Source organism: Dendropsophus ebraccatus, chromosome 2, assembly GCF_027789765.1.
Source record: "Dendropsophus ebraccatus isolate aDenEbr1 chromosome 2, aDenEbr1.pat, whole genome shotgun sequence".
NCBI lineage: Eukaryota > Metazoa > Chordata > Amphibia > Anura > Hylidae > Dendropsophus > Dendropsophus ebraccatus.
The window spans coordinates 78341733-78365005 of record NC_091455.1 but is presented as its reverse complement, the minus strand read 5'-3'; the positions used below and the strand labels follow the sequence as shown (position 1 = coordinate 78365005).

The 23273-nt window shown below is 43.1% G+C and overlaps 1 protein-coding gene across 4 annotated transcripts in view; it reads left to right on the top strand.

Moving 5' to 3' along the window:
- Nucleotides 1-15498: 15498 nt before the first annotated feature.
- Nucleotides 15499-23273, top strand: part of CD226 (CD226 molecule) — a 45733-nt gene continuing 37958 nt past the window's right edge. For all 4 annotated transcript variants that reach the window (XR_011361868.1, XM_069960120.1, XM_069960121.1 and 1 more), the window contains exons 1-2: nucleotides 15499-15555; nucleotides 15674-16006. Coding sequence is in view for 3 of the 4 variants with exons in the window: in XM_069960120.1 (XP_069816221.1) it covers nucleotides 15513-15555; nucleotides 15674-16006 (376 nt within the window). In the remaining variant the exon portion in view is untranslated. The remainder of the gene's footprint in view (nucleotides 15556-15673; nucleotides 16007-23273) is intronic.

Here is a 23273-nt window from a genome sequence, read left to right as displayed (position 1 = left end):
CTTGGTTCCCGTTTTCTGATTCTTTCATTATCGGAGATGATATCTATATATTTATCTGTCTCTAATACATTTGATAAGTTTTGCCTCTTATTGTCTATGACTTAATTTGTGCAATTAGTTTTCACAGTGAGAAATTTTATTTTAAATTAGTCTTCATTAGAACTTCAGTGAGCACAGCTTCAGGCATACATATTAAGCATTTTAGTTTGTAAGAAGTTGAAGAATCATGCTCTGTAAGTGATGCGAAACAATGAGTTTTACAGACAGTACAGATGTGCGGATATCATCCTAAAAAAGCTAAAATAAGAATGTCTATTAACTATAAAGCAGAGAAATAGCTTGGATGTCCACAGCCCCAAACAAGCTCTGCATGGGCCCTCCACCTGTTTGCTGCTGATATGATATGTCACTCTATTAAACTATATGTAAATTATAGTCACTTGCTTAGTGAGATAGCTTTATACATAATTAAATTACTTTGCAATTAGAAGTAGGCAATGAGCCACCTTCCTAAAATTCTTTCTTATTTGGCTGCGGACAGTATAGGCTACTAAAGCTATAGACCTATTAAAGCTATCAAGCCCAGTAGCTAAGGGCCCTATTACACGGCCTTATATTAAGGAGCAAACAAGTGCCAACTTCTTAGGTCTGCCCAGATGATGTTTTGGCCCATAGAAGATAGGTATGGTCTGCTGCCACTGCGAGTTAATTCACCATGCTGAAAGACAACGATCAGCCGACATCCTGCATGTCGGCTGATCATTGTCTTTCAGCATGAGCTGTTACACCAAACGATTGTTGGCCTAGTACGACCGATAATCGTTTTATAAGCGTTATATTTGTGGAATGGCTAGTATCCAGTGTTTTTTCTTTTAATAGAGTACTGTACAAAAGTTTCAGGGGGGTGCTGCTGAATAGGAATGCTTTAGAAATAGTACTGTTTTATTTTTGTTTTTTTACATTTTGCTACTGCTGAATGTGATATGTAACACTGCCAACACCAGTCGTCAGCCCTTGACTAGCACTGCAGTTCCTGACATAGCCACTGGTAGCAGTACAAGGGCTATTTGGTCTGTTTACAAAAAATGAAAATTTAGCTTTTCTTGGTGCATGTTGTAAAACAAACTATGTAGAGTATGAGGTCACATGCACAGGTGGCTTGTTTTATATTGATACATACATGTGTTAAAGTGAACATATCTGTTGAGTTAGAGCATGGATAGGCTCCCCTTGTCTCGTACAACATGGTAGGCATATACATGGAGTCGATCCCAGTGTTTTAAAGGGGTTATTATTTTTTTAAACCATATAGTATTTTATTGTAAATTTTTCCTTTTACAGACAATAAAACATTTCCCCCACAGGTTGTGTGTGGTATTACAACACAGTTTCATTCATGTCCATTAAACTGAGCTATAAAACCACACCCAAACTGAGGACAAGAGTAGTGCTGTTTATGGAACAAGATGGATAACCCCTTTAAAGTTCATGGGGTAAGAGTGAGTCCTTATGACCCCTAAATTCTATGACATGACAATACTTTGAATTTTTAAACGAAAGACCAGACTGATAAAGAATAAATGATGCAATTATATTAGTATGCAACATTTCAGCATCACATGTATGTATGTATGTGTACTTTATTTTGTGCAGTATAACAAAAGAAAAAAGCAAAATGAGCTATATTTGCCCATTACTCTGGGCACAACATCACAGTCTACTTTGATCAGTGTTGCAGAAAACGGTGTGCAGTCTTCACCAGACTGATGTCTCAGTCTGAAGAATTAGTGATTTCACCCAGAACTCTTGTACAAAATGATGTATTTGTCTGGTGCAGCCCTGATCCAGAATCCTTGAAAAATGTAGTAAATAACGTACAGTGGTTTAAAAATAAATGTTATTCATTAAAGTAGACACCTTATTACCTGTTGAGTACAAATAATGCATTTTGAAGAAAGAATTTCTTAATCAGGTCATAACAGTACAGGTTCAAAAATTTTACTATTTCTGCATCACATGTTTACAAATTTTTATAGTGCTTGAAAAGCACTATACGGATATTCTTCTTTCGTTTCCGTTTCTTCTTCCAGCCATTTTTCTGCGCGTAATACAGCCCGAACCGCTTTGCGCACAGACTCTGTTCAAACTGTGTTTCGAAGCCCTCGGCGGTGTGAGGTGTGCTATTTTTCATTTCGATCAGATTTGTTGTTTTTAAGAAATTTACTTTTAAACACCCCGAATTTCCCATAGAAAATAATGGCCCATTGGAAATAATGGCCACACTCTAACCGCTAACAGCCAATCAGAGCACAAATGCAAATAGCTGAAATATAGCAGCCAATAGGAACTCTAAGGTCTTGTTAGGCAATGTATCACAATATCCACAGTCACATGTCCACTATTGGCCAATAGAAGATGTAATATATGGAAGGTACCCGTACGTCATATGTCCTCAATAGCACTTCAAAGCGGGGCCGCGCGGCGACCCCGCTTTGAAGCGCCGCGGTCCCGGGTGCCGCGTGTAGCCCGGGACCGCAGCTATTAGCGGGTACGGTCTGATCGCCGTGCCCGCTAATTAGCTAATCGGAGGCAACCGTTCCCTGGTGTCTAGTGGGGGAGATCGCTTCTCCGGGACGATACCGGCCGGGGACTCGTCCAAGATGGCGCCGTCCCCGGCTCGGCACTCGTTTGTATTCGGCTGCAGCAGCCGAAAGCAAACGAGTGCCGATTTCATTGATCTTTGCTGTATATCCCAAAAATCCCAAAGTGCAAAATTGTGCATTTTTGGTCGCATCAAATCCAGAAAAAATAATAAAAAGCGATCAAAAAGTCGCATATGCGCAATCAAGGTACCGATAGAAAGTAAACATTATGGCGCAAAAAATGACACCTGACAGCCCCATAGACCAAAGGATAAAAGTGCTATAAGCCTGGGAATGGAGTGATTTTAAGGAACGTATATTTGTTAACAATGGTTTGAATTTTTTTTACAGGCCATCAGATAAAATATACATGTTATATATCGTTTTAATCGTAACAACTTGGCGTAAATGGCGTAAAAACACAGTCCCCCCAAATAAAAGAAATGCTATTTTTTTTTTTATTTCACCACACTTTGAATTTTTTTCTGGTTTCGCAGTGTACTTAATGCAAAAATTCAGCCTGTCATTGCAAAGTACAATTAGTGACGCAAAAAATAAGGGCTCATGTGGGTTTCTAGGTGGAAAAATGCAAGTGCTATGGCCTTTTAAACACAAGGAGGAAAAACCGAAAACGCAAAAACGAAAATGGGCCCCGTCCTTAAGGGGTTAAAGGGTCCCATGGCGCTCTTAAAAGGGATCCAAGTCTCTCCAAAAGGTATGGGACCCATGTTTCTAGAGCGACCTGGGTCCCTTTAAGAGCTAAATGGGTCTCTTTAAGAGCGACCTGGGTCCCTTTAAGAGCAACCCAGGTCGCTCCTAAAGGCACCAATGTCGCTCTTAAAGTGATGGGAGCCAAGTTGCTCTTAAGGGGATGGGACCCAAGTCCTCTTAAAAGGACTGCACCCAGGATTAAAGTTTCACTTAAAAGGAAGTCACCGTTAAAGGGGCGCTCTTTTCAAGCACTATGTATTTCCCTGGAAATGCAAATCTAGTTTATATTTAGTGCACCATCCTGCTTCCCTATATAATTCTAGTCCTTGAAAAAGCACTATATTGTAATCTGTATTCTTTTTCTTCTTCCGTTTCTTCTTCCAGCTATTCTTCCGTGATTAATACGGTCCTAAACGCTTTGTGCACAGACTCAAACTGCGCTTCAAAGCACTTGGCGGTGACAGGTGTGCTATCTATTTTTTGTTTCGATCGGATTTGTAGTTTTTAAGAAATTTACGTTTTAAAGACCCCAAATTTCCCATAGAAAATAATGGCCCATTGGAAATAATGGCCACACTGTAAAATCTAACAGCCAATAACAGCACATATGCAAATAGCTGAAATATAGCAGCCAATAGAAATTCTAAGGTCTTGTCAGTTAATGCCTCACAACATCCACACAGTCACATGTCCACTATTGGCCAATAGAAGATGGAAGGTCCTTAAAGATTTTGTCTCACTGACATGAGTAAGATTGTCATGGTAACCAAGCAATGATCTTTACCATTATAAGTAGCAGAGTTCAGTCAGTAAATTAGCAGAGCTGAGGGGACGGCGCATTACATACGTTGCTCTTAAAGGGACGATAACCAAGCCGCTCTTAAAAGGGCATTACATAAATTGCTCTTAAAGGGACGGTACCCAAGTCGCTCTTAAAGGGTCAGTACTTAAGCCGGTCTTCAAAGGATGGTGCATTACTCTTTTTTAAAGGGACAGTACTTAAGCTGGTCTTAAAGGGACAGTATATAGGTCACTCAAAGTGTTTTCACCAAAGGCGCTCCTTAAGGGACTGTACCAAAGTTGCTCTTAAAGGGACTGTTCCAAAGTTGCTCTTAAAGGGAGGGTGTCAAGGGTTAAAGTTTTTCTTAAAGGGAAGTCACTCTTAAAGGGGCACTCTTTTCAAGCACTATGTTTTTCCCTGGAAATGCAAATCTAGTTTTACTACTTGCCCAAAATTAAAAGGGCTTTTCTGGCCAAAATACTCTTATTAACTTTCCACAGCCCTGCAGTTCCCGACACATTTTGGTGGCAGCAAAGGGGCTCTTTTCGCCCCTTACTGCGCAGAAGAGACTTGTAAAGAAAACAATATATACATTTATTTTTTATTTTTTTTGTTGTCGTTAACTTTGTTTAATGGTCCCAAATTTTTGGTAATAGGTTTTGATTAAGTTGAGTCCACTTAAAAAAAAAATGTCTGTTTTTAACACTAATAACTTAAACTGCCACAAAATGGTCCACAGCTATTGGTTTCCTTCTGAAGCTTTTACAATGCATTGTTGTTAGAGATAAGCGAATTTACCACAGTAGCAAAGTAAATTGCTTCCTTTTCTGTGCAAACTGCTCATCAGCCTGCTGCTATTTAACTCAGTGCTGCTCTTCCCCAGGTGCCTAGAAAAGCTGCATCCAGTCCTGGAAATCTGGGAAAAGTTCCCCAGGACTGCATCCAGCTTTTCCCAGCACCCGGATCTGATCACCACTAAGTTAAAGAGGAGCAGAGCTTTATTACTGTAAAATTGCTCATCTCTAACTGGAATCCTCAACCAGTCTTTAAATTGGTTTTTCAGTGTTTAAAAAGTTTTTATATATTGCTTAATTCTTGGTAAATATAGGGAACTTCTTATACCAGCTTTCCCCGCTCCCCGTCCGTATTCATCCTCCCTGGTGTCCCCTGCTGACTGCATTTCTGCTACTCCTGAGACGATCTTGTCTCAGGAGTGACATCCTGCTCAGCTAATCACTGGCCGCAGTGCTGTCCTGTCTCAGCCAGCCATTGGCTGAGTGGGCTGTCAAGTTCATCTCTGAAGTTGCAGAGCTGAAGTCAGCAGGGGTCAGCATCGGTGGAGCGCGAAGAGGAAAGCATAGCAAGTTTATTATGTTTACCAACAGGGCTGCAGTATATAAAGAATTTTTATTGCTGGAATTGAAACAGACAGTTCTAAGACCAGTCTTCCACTGCAGGTTATGAATAAGGTGGCATTGGATTTTTGGAATATTCATTTGGTTTTCTGGGCTTTCTTAGCAGGCTTCGTAACTTTAGTCCAATATAAATAACACACACGTAGATATATCCAATGCAATTTTTTTTGTATATGAAAAATTTCCATCTTACATTCAGTAGACATTTTCACCACCTGTGCAAAAAACGCTGTAAATGAGGAAGACAAATTCAAGTCTCTTGAAGAGCTCTTCTGGTCCATTCGGAAAAAACTCTTGATGGAACGTCCGAGTTAACAAGCTGTGCAGCGACGTTTTTAGAGTAACCCCTCTTTTTCAAGCATAGGACTAGCCAGATATCCCTCCGGGAAGGACCCAGCCAAGTGGCAGCTCCTGTTAGGAAACCACCAAATCCACCATATTAAGTGGCCCTATAAGTCAGTGTAATGACAAGGGATAAACCAAGGCTAGGTAACCATCCACAGACAGCTGTTTCGGGGTGTTGCCCCTCATCAGTGTGGAGCAGGATTCTGGCTAGGTGGGAGCAATGCCTAGTAGAGCCATAAGAGAAACAGATTGCTGAACTCAGGGAGAACAGCCAAATGACAACACTGCCGGCTGCTAATGAAAGCGCTCAATGCAGTGAAGTCCTAGGTGCATTGCCCCCTGGGAAACATGAGTATGCAAAAGAGGAGTCCGTGGAGCCTCATTGAAGAGTCTCAAAACACAGGACTAGCCAGATATCCCTCCGGGAAGGACCCAGCCAAGTGGCAGCTCCTGTTAGGAAACCACCAAATCCACCATATTAAGTGGCCCTATAAGTCAGTGTAATGACAAGGGATAAACCAAGGCTAGGTAACCATCCACAGACAGCTGTTTCGGGGTGTTGCCCCTCATCAGTGTGGAGCAGGATTCTGGCTAGGTGGGAGCAATGCCTAGTAGAGCCATAAGAGAAACAGATTGCTGAACTCAGGGAGAACAGCCAAATGACAACACTGCCGGCTGCTAATGAAAGCGCTCAATGCAGTGAAGTCCTAGGTGCATTGCCCCCTGGGAAACATGAGTATGCAAAAGAGGAGTCCGTGGAGCCTCATTGAAGAGTCTCAAAACACAGGACTAGCCAGATATCCCTCCGGGAAGGACCCAGCCAAGTGGCAGGGATATCTGGCTAGTCCTGTGTTTTGAGACTCTTCAATGAGGCTCCACGGACTCCTCTTTTGCATACTCATGTTTCCCAGGGGGCAATGCACCTAGGACTTCACTGCATTGAGCGCTTTCATTAGCAGCCGGCAGTGTTGTCATTTGGCTGTTCTCCCTGAGTTCAGCAATCTGTTTCTTTTTCAAGCATAAACTGTGAAGTACCACCACCACATTAAATACATTGGAAGTCTCGTGAGATCACTTCACCCACTAAAAACAAACATAGATACATAGGAGTTTAGAATCTCTTACAAAACCACACATGATTATTCATTATACTTTAGATTTGGTGATGATGATTATTACCTACAGCTGCAGGTCCCCTGGAGCACCCAATGTTGCTAACATCTTTATGTCTCAGTTTGAACGGTGGTTTGTCTGGGCTCCTAAATTCATTACCCGTGGGGGGTGGAGGAGCCATACCCTGAGCATGCTGGAATTTTTGGAAAAAGTTACCACTGAACTTAAGGCTGGAAACACACATGGCAGTTTTTTGAAACACAGCCACTGCAGTTTTTGTGCCAAAACCAGAAAAAGATTAAAATGGGATGGAAAATATGAAGGGAGGACTTTCTGTTGCATCCTCTTCTGGTTGTGGCACAAAAAAAATGCTGTGTGTTTCCAACTTAAAAAGGCCACTGAAGTGTGAAAAGATGCAAAAACCTGAAACACCATTTTGGTAAGGTATTTCTTATTTCCCTATATCCCTAACATTTTAAGCTAAAAAAAAATGAGTATGGCTCAGAAAAACATGTCTGCTTTCATCCAGACCTTTGTAAGGAAATGACCACTTGCTCCATCTAGTCTGCCCTTATATAATTTCCTTTCTTATTATCTTCAGATATATACCAACAAAACACAACAATCACTGAGCTCAGGGAGATCAGTGAAAAAAATCCAGTGGAGTATTCATTTAAGATTGCACTGATTGCACTGAGGCACCCCTTGGCAACAGGCTTCCTTCTCTGGAGAGAGGGATATCTGGCTATTCCCGTGTTTTAAAACTCGCAACTGAGGCTCCAAGGACCCCTTCTTTGCATATTCAAATTTTGTAGAGGGCAATCAGTGGAGACTCTTAAATAAGTTTGTTGTGTCTTGTTGGTCTATTTTTCATTGCCCCTGGTAGCCAGAATCCTCCTTCACATTGATGAGGGGCAAATACCCTGAAAAAACTGTCTGTAGGTGGATGCCTAGCCTTCGTAACCCTTGTCTTATGTTGTTATACTCGCAACAGAGTTAAACTTTGACTTATAGGGGCCACTCTGGTGTTTCCCTATTTAGGTTCCAATGCTGGCAGTAGAGTGAGGACCTGAGGGGCTACGTATTAGGGTGGTTTGGTGTTCTCCCCACTGGCAACAGGCTTACTTCTCTGGAGAGAGGGATATCTGGCTATTTCTGTGTATTGAGACATTATAGAAGTAAGAAATGAGGGCACTCACCCGTTACTTGACTTCTTTATTCTTTCACAATTCTTTACATGCAGCCATAGTAGTTAGCATGCACTCGCAGGTAAGGACACCAACCCCCTTCACAGACATGTGACAGCTGTTTCGCACATCACCGAAGCGCTTCTACTGAAGATCGCTCCTCACGCAAGTTCCAGGTTAAATACTACCTGGTTTACCTGTGTGACTGGGTGTTACACTGTAATTAAAAACAAGGTTACGAAAACTGTGACGTAAGTAGAGAAACATACTCAAGTCAATACAATCATTAAGGTCGCTCGCTCCCTGCGCTCTTGTGGATAACATCAGTCTTGCTTCTTTTTGTAAAAGGATTCTATTTGTGTTCTGTCCCTATCTGCTGACTACCCGTTCTAATCCAGTACGTTTTAAGCATTGTGTATTACCATTATGTTTCTCATTTACATGCTGGATAAGACGCATTGATCCCTTGCCTGTTCTACAGGAATGTTTATGTTCATAAAACCTGCGATTTATGGGTCGTATGGTCTTGCCTATACTGCCTGGACTCCACAGGAGCACATTATGGCATAGATAACTCCTTTTGCCTTGCAACATATGAAATCGTTAATTTTACATTCTACCCAGGGGCGTAGCTAATGTCTCCTGGGCCCTGGTGCGAGAGGCCAACTTGGCCCCCCCCTCCTTTCACGACCAAGTGATGCTATTGGTGTGTGTGTATATATATATATATATATATATACACAACGAAGTTCCGCAGCAAACCAGTGTCAGGTGAAAAAAGGTGATATTTATTGCATGTGGCAAAAAATAACAGAGAGGATGCAACGTTTCTGCCTTCTCACAAGGCCGTTATCAAGCATAATGAGGAGGGGCTAGTGACTTCATTAAATAGTGGAGTTAATTAGTGACATCATCAGATCATTAAAATGTGTAAACAAATGATTAAGATATAAAAATACATGATCAAAACAGACAATTCATAGTATATGCAAGTCTCCATACTTTGGAGCATGCAGTGTACATTGTGATCTATTGTGCTCCTTAGTGATCGTGGTTTATAATGTCCATGCTCAATAAACATATAGCACTTCATAGTTCATATGTATAGAGGTCACGGGATCCACTCACCACTGTCATAGGGGGCTGTAAGAGGAGACAAATGTAGAAGGTTCGGACCAATGTGCCGGTGGATAATCAGGAAAAAGTTCATGGTGCTGGATGGCGTGGGGAGGAACGGACAGCGCATGCGCGAGGTGCGCGCGTCACTGTGATGAGAGTTAATGTTTACCGTTCCTAAGCAACCGGCTGAGGGAGGAATGAGAAGTGTGCTGGGTCCTAAGAGCTGCCGAAAACACAGGTCTCGCGCTGGTATACGAATCAGAATCGCAAGTCAGATCGCTACAACCCGGCTGTAATTCACATCGCTGCTCCGTACTTCCACAGGACTGTAGAAGATTAGAGCTTACCCAATACGATTATCCTGGTCTGGCTGCTCTCATACAGGTCCCGGTCTGGTAAGTTTTTTATCCTCCATGTTGGCTCTAGTTACGATGTAATAGATAAACAAGGGGTTAATCCACCATCTTGGAACTTGGTCATCGGCTAATGAACCTCTATATAAAATTGCTGTACAATGTTGTTTGTGACGGGTGAGGGTTTCGGTGGCCTCTGGATCTAATTAATCAAACAAGAGAAAAAGAATTAATATATAATTGTCTGTTTTGATCATGTATTTTTATATCTTAATCATTTGTTTACACATTTTAACCCTTTGAGGACCAGGCCCAAAATGACCCAGTGGACCGCGCAAATTTTGATCTTAGTGTTTCCGTTTTTCCCTACTCCCCTTCTAAGAGCTCCAGCACTTTCAGTTTTTTTATCTACAGGCCATGTAAGGAATAGTTGTACTTTGTAATGGCGTCATTCATTTTACCATAACATGTATGATGGAATCCCAAATATATTATTTATGAAGATATAAATTGGTGAAATCGCAAAAAAGAATGCAATATGGTAACATTTGGGGGGTTCCTGTGTCTACGTAATGCACTATATGGTAAAAGCGACATGACACTATTACTCTATAGGTCAGTACGAACACAACCATATGCAGGTTTACACAGATTCTCTAATGTTATATATTTTTTTTAAATGAAATCCTTTTTTTTGGCAATTAATTATAAATAAAATGGGACTATTGTGACGCTTATAACGGTTTTATTTTTTCACCTACGGGGCTGTTTGGGGTGTCATTTTTTCCGCCATGATCTCTAGTTTTTATTAATACCATATTTGTGAAGATCGGACGTTTTGATCACTTTTTATTTTTTTTTTATATATATAATGTAACATAAAATCGGTAATCCGCGCACTTTTTTCCCTCTTTTCGTGTACGCCGTTTACCGTTCGCAATGACGCTTGTTATATTTTAATAGATCGGACAATTACGCACGCTACGGTATATTATATGTTTATCTATTTATTTATTTTTATATGTTTTATTTATATAATGGGAAAGGGGGGTGATTTCAACTTTTATTGGGGGAGGGGTTTTGGGGTAGTGTATTGGTGTTTTTAACTTTTTTTTTTTTACACATTTGAAGTCCCTTTGGGGGACTTTTACATTCACTACTTGGATTTTTACACTGATGAATGCTATGCCATAGGCATAGCATTGATCAGTGTTATCGGCGATCTGCTCATTGAGCCTGCCTGTGCAGGCTCAGTGTAGCAGATCGCCGATCGGACCGCACGGAGGCAGGTGAGAGAGCTCCGGCGGCCCGTTTTACCGATCGGGACCCCCGCAGTCACACTGCGGGGGTCCCGATCGGTAAGTGACAGGGGACTCCCCCTGTCACTTACACTTAAACGCCGCGGTCGCGCCGCGATCGCGGCGTTTAAGGAGTTAATGACACGCGGCAGCGCGATCGCTGCAGCGTGTCATTACCGGTGAGGTCCCGGCTGCTGATTGCAGCCGGCCCCCACCTGCTATGAAGCGCGCTCCGCTCCGGAGCACGCTTCATAGCGTGAGAAACACCCAGGGCGTACAGTTACGCCCTAGGTCGTCTGGGGACAGACTTCCATGGCGTAACTATACGCCCTGGGTCGTCTAAGGGTTAATGATCTGATGATGTCACTAATTAACTCCACTATTTAATGAAGTCACTAGCCCCTCCTCATTATGCTTGATAACGGCCTTGTGAGAAGGCAGAAACGTTGCATCCTCTCTGTTATTTTTTGCCACATGCAATAAATATCACCTTTTTTTCACCTGACACTGGTGTGCTGCGGAACTTCGTTGTGTATCTATTGGGATCCCTAGCCAAGGGACTTACTCTGTACAGCACCCGCTGCTTGGATTCGGAAGTGCGGCCTTTCTCCTGTCTCTCTCTCTCTCTCTCTCTCTCTCTCTCTCTGTCTCTCTCTCTCTCTCTCTCTCTATATATATATATATATATATATATATATATATATATATATATATATACATACATATACACACCAAGACAGATATTACCAATAACACCAGCATATTGGAAGAGAGAGTATTATCACCGTACATATTACCGCCATACTGTTACAGACCAAATCCTGTATACTGAGACCAATATTACCAGTATATAGGAAGGAAACATTACCGCCACACCACAACCACTACCATCACCACCATATTGTTACTGACCAAATCCAGTATACTAAATCACCTTATCCAGTCATATAGAGGTGGCCCCAGCTCTACACAGGTTCTATACACCATATACATTACAGTGCAGTTATATCAGGTGACTCACAGGAGACGTCTTTTCTGATCGGAGTTCTTTCCTTTTCATCTTCTCCATCCGTCCTGGTCCATTATGAGAACTTCTCCGAGCCACAAATCCACAGAATCTGACAGAGAAACATATTAGGCTCCTCACACTGACACCATCCTCATCTCTATACACACTGCACATCTGTATTGGCCCCTTTACACCCTCATTTAGTGGGTAGGTTGACTCTATGTGACACCCTAATAGTATATGCCCCCCTCTGTGTATTTCCTCTCCCCCTATGTTGCCCCCCCCAAATAGATGGCCCCTCTCCCCCATGTTGCCCTCCTTATAGATGGCCCCCTCTCCCCCCACCCTCCCTTATAGATGGCCCCCTCTCCCCCCACCCTCCCTTATAGATGCCTCCTCTCCCCCCACCCTCCCATATAGATGCCCCCCTCTCCCCCACACCCTCCCTTATAGATGGTCCCCTTTCCCCCCTCCCTTATAGATGGTCCCCTTTCCCCCCTCCCTTATAGATGGTCCCCTCCCCCCTCCCTTATAGATGGTCCTCTTTCCCCCCACCCTCATAGATGCCCCCCTCTTTCCCCCCACCCTCATAGATGCTCCCCTCTTTCCCCCCCACCCTCATAGATGCCCCCCTCCTTCCCCCCACCCTCATAGATGCCCCCCTCTTTCCCCCACCCTCATAGATGCCCCCCTCTTCCCCCCCACCCTCAGATGGTCCTCTTTCCCCCCACCCTCATAGATGCCCCCCTCTTTCCCCCACCCTCATAGATGCCCCCCTCTTTTCCCCCACCCTCATAGATGCCCCCCTCTTTTCCCCCACCCTCATAGATGCCCCCCTCTTTTCCCCCAGCCTCATAGATGCCCCCCTCTTTCCCTCCACCCTCATAGATGCCCCCCTTCTTCCCCCCACCCTCATAGGTCACAAGAGTGATTGATCAGGAGGGCCTTGCAGTAGCTACGCCACTAATTCTACCGCTTCCAATGTGACAGCTTTTCCCTGTTGCACATATTTACACCAGTGACAACTGCTGCATTTGTGCATTCCTTTAGGTGTAGCCATACTTAACCAGTTATTATTTTTTTCTCTTGTAAAGCTACCGTGAACTAGGAGGTCTTTATAGTTTGTGCCCCTTTTGAAAGTTACTAGTGGCCTTTCTGTATATATTTGAGAGAGAATTGAGCTCCCCTGCTTAATATCCCCACTGCAGCAATCTTTGGGTACGTTTATTTGCCTTTCTCTCACAGGAATCATTAGAACTATTAATTCTACGTAATCTTAAAAATTGCCCATAGGGTACTGCTGTATTTAGTATGTCTGGGGTGGTAGCTATTGAAATGGAGGAGTGTATTAGAGGCTGTTGGTTTGCCGTAATTGATGGTTGTTAGATTTTCTTGTTCTATTTTGACAAGTGCATCGAGGAACTCAGTTTCTGTTTGACTCAATTTTGGTGTAAATTTCATATTGAAGGTGTTAATATTTAAATATCTAACAAAACCTTACCGTCCCATATGACGAATATATTGTCTACGAAATGATAGTAATGTTTTATCATTTTTATGTAGGGATTTTTTTACATTATACACCATTTCTTTTTCAAAGTATGCTAGGAATACATTTGCAAAGGTGCATGCGACTGGCGTGCCCATGGCCGTTCCGTGTTTTTGCACATACCATACACCATCAAAAGGGAAGGCATTATTTTCTAATATAAACAGGAGGGCACTGCAGACAGAATTAACAAAGTCACTGCTTTTTCCTAGACCTTCTAATAGTGATCTGATCACATCTACAGCTAGTTTCTGTGGAATCTAGGTGTATAAACTTTCCATGTCGATAGTTCCGAACAGTGCCCCCTTCAGCCTATCACTGTCACTGATGGCTTGCAGGAACTCGTTTGTATCTTTTACCAGTGCTGGTACTCCATCTAGTAGTGGTTTTAACAACCATTCAATATATGTAGATAGGGGTTCGGTAAGGGACCCGACTCCCAAAACAAGTGGCATCCCTGGAGGGGAGACCAAAGTTTAGTAAATTTTGGGGATAAAGTACCAGCACATGTCTTTAGGGGACACAGGTAACAGTTTCTCTGCCTTATTTCATGTGATAACACATTTTTCCACATTAAGTCATAACAAGGTCTGCAAACAAACTTATCTTTTCTGTAGGATTACTACTTAATCTGGTATAAGTCTCGCAATCACTTGGCTGTCACATCGCCTCCTGAATATAGTAGGCTTTATACATGGTAACCACGTTCCCCCCTTCTCGTGTTATGACTAGAGATGAGCGAACCCGGTTCGGGTTCGCGTCAATCCGAACCCGAAACTTCGGTATTTGATTAGCTGGGGCTGCTGAACTTGGATAATGCTCTAAAGTTGTCTGGAAAACATGGATACAGCCAATGATTATACCCATGTTTTCCACATAGCCTTAGGGCTTTATCCAACTTCAGCAGCCACCACTAATCAAATGTCAAAAGTTCGGGTTCGGATCGACTCGAGCATGCTCAAGGTTTGCTCATCTCTAGTTATGACACTAAATAAGGCAGAGAAACTGTTACCTGTGTTCCCTAAAGACCCGTGCTGGTACTTGTCTGCTACTTGGTCAGCAGATCGGGACAGAACACAAATAGAATCCTTTTACGTCACAGTTGTCGTAACCTTGTTTTTAATTACAGTGTAACGCCTAGTCACACAGGTAAACCAGGTAGTATTTAACCTGGAACTTGCGTGAGGAGCGACCTTCAGTAGAAGCACGTTGGTGACGTGCGAAACAGCTGTTACCGGTCTGTGGAGGGGGTTGGCGTCCTCACCAGCGAGTGCACGCTAACTACTACTGCTGCATGTAACGAATTGTGAAAGAATAAAGAAGTCAAGTAACGGGTGAGTGCCCTTATTTCTTTCTTCTATGATGTGGATTTGAGTTTCCCTGACGACACTGTCAATATTTGAGTGAGCACCCCAGTACGAAGGACTTAAATCACCCTTATATCAATCCTTCAAAGGGGTCCAGTGAATACAGTCATTAGCAGTGCCGATTTCTGTGACTATTGTAGTTCTACAAAAGTATGAGATATACTGAATGTATGTATATCACCTTTGGTGGCCACTCAAGTAAGAGGAATTCTGCTGCTGTATGCATTACTACAATACACATTGTCAAAAAGGTAAGGGGCTTAGTTATGGGGTCCTATTAGACGTTTTTTTGTAGTAGGACATGCTATCACTTTTTGACTGAAGGGGGTCCATTTGCTAGAGGCTGGGATGTGTATAGTTGTTACAATAAGAAAACCAATAATAATATGGTAAAAATATGTAAATTCTTTACCCATAGGTTTGGTTTCTGCAGTATACAGTTTTCTCAGCAGTAGATCAGTTGTTGAGACCACTTAGCAGCTTCATACTGACACAAGACCTTCGATATCTTCACTTCAGTCTATTCTGGAAGCCACTAAAGGAAATGATGCTGCAGTGTACAAGTCATAAGCTGTCATTATTTTCCTTTTTCTTAGACGTGTAAAGATCCCCGACTTGAGAAGATGAACATTTTAACTGGTCTCTTCTTCCTGCATATGATTAAAAGTAAGATTTTGTTTCTGCAGATATGTTCTGTTAATTCTACATTTCTTTGTTATGATGAACTATGCAGTACAGAAACTTGTAGATGTGTTCACTAAGGTGTGTTTTTTTTTGTTCCTAGCCATTCATCTTAAAGAAATAGCAGATACCTCTTTAACTCTCAGGAGTACAATAACGTTGGACTGCAGCTATTCAGGCAAGGAAACTGCCATGCAGATTCACTGGTCTAAGGTCAATGGATCATCTGAAGAAAAAATATTCACTATGCACCAAAGTTATGGAAAATACATTTCACAAAAGTACATGAGTAGACTGTCATTTGTGGCAGAAAATTCAGCATCAAATGTATCCATAACATTAAAGGAAACATCGGAAGCAGATATTGGGATCTATGTCTGCTACCTGGTTCTGTTTCCCACTGGAACAATGAAAAAAGTTATAGCAGTGCAAGCAGGTAAGATTGTGTTTTTCAGTATTTTCAGAGTAAACCTCAGTATAAAATCAATGGTTTCCTCCTATTTATATATTTTAATATAGTGGTCCCTCTACATAAGAAATTTGTTGGTTCTGGGAGGACCACTGTAAGTTGAAACCTATTGTGTGTTGAGTCCACAACTATGGAAAACTGGTTATTAGTTATGAAGCCCCAAATATTATCCCAAAATTATATCCCAAAATTAAAAAAAAAATTTGTTTAAAGAAATATATAAGCAGGTAAGCAAATGAAAATACAAATAAAGCAAGTTCTTACATACAACATTTTTCACACTAAAAATTACGGACATAATTTTGAGCACCAGTGCATACATTTTAGAGAAAACTGAGTACAGGTGTGACTATGATAAACATGCTCATAATGTAGGACCTGTTTTTGCAAAAAAAAAAAAAAATGCATTTTTGTTTCTTTTGTTCAAACACTAATTTTGACTCAAAATCACAGCCACGTTTTGGTATTATTTTATTGTGTGTGATTAAGCTTTTTTTGTTTCAGGACTCAGTTATATGGCCTTATTAGGGCTCAGTTTTGTGCAGAATTGTAGTAGAGCTTTTATAGAAATACACTGGGTCTCCAATGCTTCTGCTTTTTCCATTTTATATTGACTAGTTTCTATATAATGCCATAGGGATAAGCCAGAAAACAAAAGCGTGCTGTGCATCAGCATGATCCTTATTTTTTCAGGATAAAAACAGACGAAAATGTTAGGAAAAATGTTTTAACTTTTTTTGAGACCTAACCAGGACGAAATTACACACACAAAATTTTACTTACTCTAAATTATTTTTTTTTCCATTGAGTTTACTAGAGCTCAATTATTAAAAAAAAAGATATTTTTGAAATTGTTTTGAGCCTTTAGGTGGTAGTTTTATAGCTTAAAAACTGCCAAAAACACTGTGTGAAAATAGCCATACATGTCCCACATTTAAATTGGAACAGCTACAAGAATAGGCTGTGGCAAAAGTGTGTTGCTGGTGGATTTCAATACTTTTTCTTATATCTGGAGGATGCAAAATAGACTGTCCAAACATACTGCCACAGAAAGTAAAAAATTTAAAATTTAAAAGTCAAACCGTGTTGCAGCAAATAAAATGTTAATTCTGATGCTTGAGACAATAGTGACACAGAGGTTATCTGGGCTTAGAAATTTTTCTATATAATGCTGTCCTGTTGGAAAACATAACTAACATCTTATGCTTACATTTCCGCTGTCCTATCTCAGTCAGTGATAGGTTGAGCGGACTGTCACTCCCAAGACAAGTTTGTCTTAGAATTGGCAGTGGCTGCAGTCAGCAGGGACACCGGAGAGGCCACAGCAGTGCACTGAGGGAGTGCAGGGAGGTAAGTATAAGATTTTTAATGTGTTTTCCAACAGGGCAACATTATATATATATATATATATATATATATATATTCCTACTACAGGAGAACCCCTTTAAAGGGGTTATCCAGCATGAAAAAGGAAAGGTTGCTGTCTTCCTACGATGTGTGTTACTATACAGACTGAGCGGAAATGAACATCTGATTACAGAGAAGTTAGACACAGACCCAGACTTTACAGATTTTAGGTAAGGGATCATTTTTTTTTTATAGCTCAAGTGAATTACAAATATGTTAGGAATCACATAGGCTACCACATAGCAAACGGCTTGGGCAATGAAATTCCACCACGCTCGAACTCTAACTCCACCGACATTGTTAGTGGAGTCTCAGGAGACCCCCATACACTTTGTACTGATGGCTGAATTAGTGGGTTCATTCGACATAAGTATAAAGTGTTTGGGGACCTTTAAGCATGCAGGACGGTACTTGGTGAGATGGAAGCCAGAAAAATTCTGCTCTCCCAACAGACGGAGCCAGATCTGCCAGCCTTACCTATTAGACATGGCTGCTGATATGCCATTAATTCCTCTGATGGTTATGCCCACTAAATTCTTGGTCAATGACATAATGTACAGTATCTACTATAAAGGCAGGGTATGTGGTTGCTATAGGGTTAAGCAGAAGGAGGACGCTGTAAGGAACCATGTATTTTTCATTTGAAATCAGAGCACAAATTATTTCTTTTGTACCTTTATGTTGCTTCATGCAGGATATGCAGCCTCCTATGGGCTATATAAGAGAATGCGGCCCTTTTAAGAGAAAGGAGGTTAAAAGGTTGACAGGTTTGGTTATTATTACCGCAAGTGATAAGAAAGGTTAGTCAGAGGTTCGCAGGTTGCGGCTATCACATTGAAAGAGAGACTATAGAAAGCAAGGTTCTGTTCAAACAAAATTGTCCTGTACATAGCCCATAGTGTGCCCCCTGTCCTGTACATAGCCCATAGTGTGCCCCCTGTCCTGTACATAGCCCATAGAGTGCCCCCTGTCCTGTACATAGCCCATAGCCCATAGTGTGCCTCCCTTGTCTTGCGCATCTTTCATATTGTGGTAAAGTTTCATTAGGGGGGCCCAGGTTGAACTTTTGCACCAGTGTCCATGAGCCTTTAGCTACACCCCTGGGAGGAGGGGGCCATGTGAGCGGCTTCTTCCTGACAGGGGGCAGTGAGGTGATTCTGTCTATGGTGCACACACCACATGGGAGAGGAGGGGGCCATGTGAGCAGCGTCAGTGTGTGGACGGTAGGGGACAATTGTGGACCCCATAGGGAATAGAGACTGTGATAGAGTGATGACACCTCTGTACAGGTCTGCTGAATATTTTGGTTCTTAATAAGAAATAAATGTTATTACTTTCTGTCATCTGGGCTCAATAATCTGGACTATAGCAGTATTGTATATAAAAGTGTAATGGTGCATTTACACAGAACGATTATCGTGCGAATTTGCACGATAACGATCGAATTTGAACGATAATCGTACGTGTAAACACAGTGAACGATCAAGCAACGAGCAAGAAATCGTTCATTTTGATCTTTGAACATGTTCTCAAATCGTCGTAGGTCGTTCGCTAAAAATTCGCAGATTGTTCTGTGTAAACAGTCTTTAATAGTGGCATATCAGCAGGTTCTGCCAAGAGAACCTGCTGATATGCCGCAAGAGCCCTTTACCTGAGAAGTTGATGGCTGTTAGAACCGCTCCTCTGCGCCTCCGCAATCTTCCGAAAATCGCTAATTGCCCTTATGCAAATTAGGGGCTGAAGACCATTTGGGGTGTCATTTGGGTCCAGGAGCATCACTCTGTCCCGCCTAGTCCGCCCCCTCCTGTGCCGCCCCCTCCAGTCCATTTGAGCCTGCATAGCCTCCTCTTGTCCGGCCCAGTCCGCCCCCATCTGTCCCGTGCCCCCGCCCCCTCCCCTCCAGTGTAGCTCACATAGGCAGCATCTCCCCATGCTGCTCAGCCCGCCCCCTCCTGTACCGTATGTCAGCCGTTCAGGAGCCCAGGACAGTAGGGTGCTATCTGCTACATTTTATCATGCATATAGCAGCAGTGTGATCAGTGCTGGGAGCCTGGGTTGAGCTGAATGGTAAAGCTCAGCCTGGCTCCCAGCGCTGATCGCGTTCTTGCTATATGCAAACTGTAGCAGTGAGCAGAATACTTTCCTGGACTCCTGAACGGCATTCAAGAATGTCCCCTGCACTGTCCCACCAGCTCGGCCCGCTCCCTCCCATGCCGCTGAGCTGACAGCCTGCTGGGGCTTGAATGCCGATCAGGAGCCCAGGAAAGTATGCTGCTCACTGCTACATTCTGCATATAGCAAGAACGCGATCGGAGCTGGGAGCCTGGGCTGAGCTTTACCATTCAGCTCAACCCAGGCTCCCAGCCCCGATCACACTGCTGCTGTATGCAAAATGTAGCAGATAGCACCCTACTGTCCCGGGCTCCTGACCGGCTGACATACGGTACAGGAGGGGGTGGGCTGAGCAGCATGGGGAGATGCTGCCTAATGTGAGCTACACTGGAGGGGAGGGGGCGGACTGGGCGGGACGGGAGGAGGCTATGCAGGCTCAAATGGACTGGAGGGGACGGACTGGGCGGGACACAGTGATGCTCCTGGACCCAGGCGACACCGCAAATAGTCTTCAGCCCCTAATTTGCATAGGGGCAATTATCGATTTTCGGAAGATTGCAGAGGAGCAGAGTTCTAACTGCTATCAACTTCTCTTGCGGCATATCAGCAGGTTCTCTCGGCAGAACCTGCTGGTATGCTGCTTTAAGCGATTGCAAAACGATTTTTCCATACGATATATCGTTCCGTCTAAACGCTGATCGTTATGGAAAACACATCGTTCTTGCGAAATCGTTAATCGTCTGATCGGGCCAATTATTGTTACGTGTAAACCCAGCATAAGGAGAAAAGTTCTGCATGTATCCAGACATAATAATATTTCATGTGGAATTTCACAATACCAAATGCACATGACTTAGCAGGGAGATAGATAGATAGAAAGATAAGATAAAATAGATTAGATAAAAATAGATTAGATTAGATAGATAGAATCCCAGCATCTCGGCGGCTCTGTAGGGGTGGGAAATTTCACTACATGCTTCCCCGTCAGCCCCTCTGTGACTCTCCATCTAGTGTGGCTCCTCAGATTGCACAGCTACAACTCCCAGTAAGCTATGGTGACTTTACATGATGGGAGTTGTAGTTATGAAACCAGGAGATCTAAAAGGTGGCTGAACTGCAACTCCCATCTTGTAATGTCACCACAAGATGAGGATGGGGATTTTAGTTATGCAACCAGGAGAGATCAAAGTTGGAAAACTACAATACCCATACATTATTGTCCCTACATCAGGATAATGGGAGTTGAAGTTTTGCAACTTGGATTTCTCCTGGTTGCATAACTAAAAGCCCCGTCCTCATATTGTGGTGACGGTACAAGATGGGAGTTGTAGTTCTTCAACTGTGAGCACTCCAAGTTGAATAACTACTAGACTCATCATCATGTTGTGGTGACAGCACAAGATGGGAGTTGTAGTTGAGCAACTTGGAGCTCTCCTGGTTGCATAACAACAATCTCCATCCTCATCTTGTGGTAATGGTACATGATGGTAGCTGTAGTTATGCAACCAGGAGAACTCCGAGTGGCAGAACTTCAACTGCCATCGTGTAGTGTCATCACAACATGAAGATAGGAGTTGTAGTTGAGGCAACTTGGAGCCCTCCTGGTTTCATACCTACAAGCCCCATCCTCATCTTGTGGTGATGGTATATGGTGGAAGTTGTAGTTCTGCCACCTGAAGCTCTTCTGGTCGCATAACTACTACTCCCATCATGTAATGTCACCAGGTCACACTGGGATTTGTAGCTATGCAACATACACAGGATCCACAACAAATGGAGAGTCACAGAAGGGGTGACAGCGAGGCCAGTAGTGAAATATCCCTCCCCATACTACAGAGTCGCCAAGACGCAACAGGGGAGGGGGGGGGGGGCTGAGGATTCGCAGGGGTGGGGAGGTTGTTGAGGGAGAACGGTAGTGGGGGTGAGCACAACAATTCCTGCATGGTATAACTACAGATATGTATTTACAACATGACCATGATAGCAGCGTTTTTTCTGCTTTTCTGTGAGGATAATCTTTAGGCTACAAACAAACTTGCCGGATCCCGGCCCTATGCTCTCAATGGAAGACAAACACGTTGCGAGTTTGTCAGCAGCCTGCCCAGTTAACCCCCCGGCCGCCGGAGACCCCACTGCAGCTGCCCCACCGCAGCGTACTGATTGGCTGAGGGGGCCGTGAAGATGTCGGGAGCCCCGAAGCAAGCAGGAGGAAGTCGGGGCCGGGATCAGGTGATAAATAGTCTCCGCCGGCCGGGGGGGTTAACGGGGCAGGCTGCGGACAAACTCGAGTTTGTCTGCCATTGAGATTATAGGGCCGGGATCGGCAGCAAGTCTTGCTGTGAATTTGCAGCAAGAAACTTGCTGCGGATCCGGCAAGTGTGTTTGTAGCCTTACACACAAAGTATGTTGCTTAGCAACAGGATTGGCAGTTGGTTATGAGGTAGGGCAGTGAGGAGAAACAGAGGGGACCATAGAGAGGCTAGGGGACTCCTAGAGCACCTTGAAAGCCAGAGGGGAATATAGAGAGTCAGACTGAGCGCATGCCTGGAGATGTTGATGAAACAGGAAGCAGGTAAGTTTTTGATTAAATCAATGTAGGTACATGGGGGCTACAAAGGGGAGTTTAAAAAAAAAAACAACAACAACAACAAGACAATGTAATGACACACCGTGCAGATGTATGAATAAATTAGTTTTTTTCCTTGATCACCGGAGTACTCCTTTAATGTCGCTGGCAGTTGAGTTATGTCACTTACCAGTTCTCATGATTCACATGTCCCCAAATTTTCACCCCTTCTGTATGTGTTTTCCCCGATATGCTTCAGGGAGATCAATAATTAAAAATGTACAGCTGGAGGTCCTTGAACAAAATGAGGCTTCCAAAACCCCGATCCTGGATGCCTAATGCTGACCATCCCACTCTCACTCAGTGACTGTCCCTTGCCAAACAGTATAAGTACCACCCTGAAAATGGTTCCTCCACTTTAAGGCTATGTTCACACTACGTAAAAGTACGGTCGTTGTTGCCGATGGCAACAACGGCCGTACTTTTACCGCGGTGGAACAATGCCTGTTGTTCTATGGGACACCGCAAACCACCGCCCCCGCAAACAACTGACATGTCAGTTTTCTGCGGCTGGAATTCAGTGAATTTCGGCCGCAGAAAGACCTGTCAGTTCACACAGTGAAGTGAGCGGCTCCTCCAATGTGTGCTACGGGAAGCTCTGATGCGGGCGCGCACTGATGCGCCCGCATCAGAGCTCTGCGGCCGGAAGGATCATCCGGCCGGTACTTAACCGGCCGAGATGATCCGGCCAGAGACCGGACGTTCCGTGACCTGGCTGGAGTCACGGAACGGCCGGTCTCATACGTAGTGTGAACATAGCCTAAAGGTAGACTGTCCCCTCTTACCCTCTAACCTCCAATGATGTAGAATGATAGATAATGCGTCAACATTTGCTAATACAAACTACGTCTCAATGCATTTGAAGGTTCCTCAAGAGACTTGTATTTATTAATACGTAGGGATGAAAAAGATTTCAGAGTAACTAAATGGGAAAAAAATAATTTATCGTGTTTTTTTTGTTTAAATTAGCAAATTTACAGGAAAATAAAATACTGAAATAGGTTCTCTAGTTTGTTCTGGACATTTTAATGAATAACATATTGTCTCAGATGAACAGGGCAGGATTGTAGTGTTGTTTTTTATTTGTAT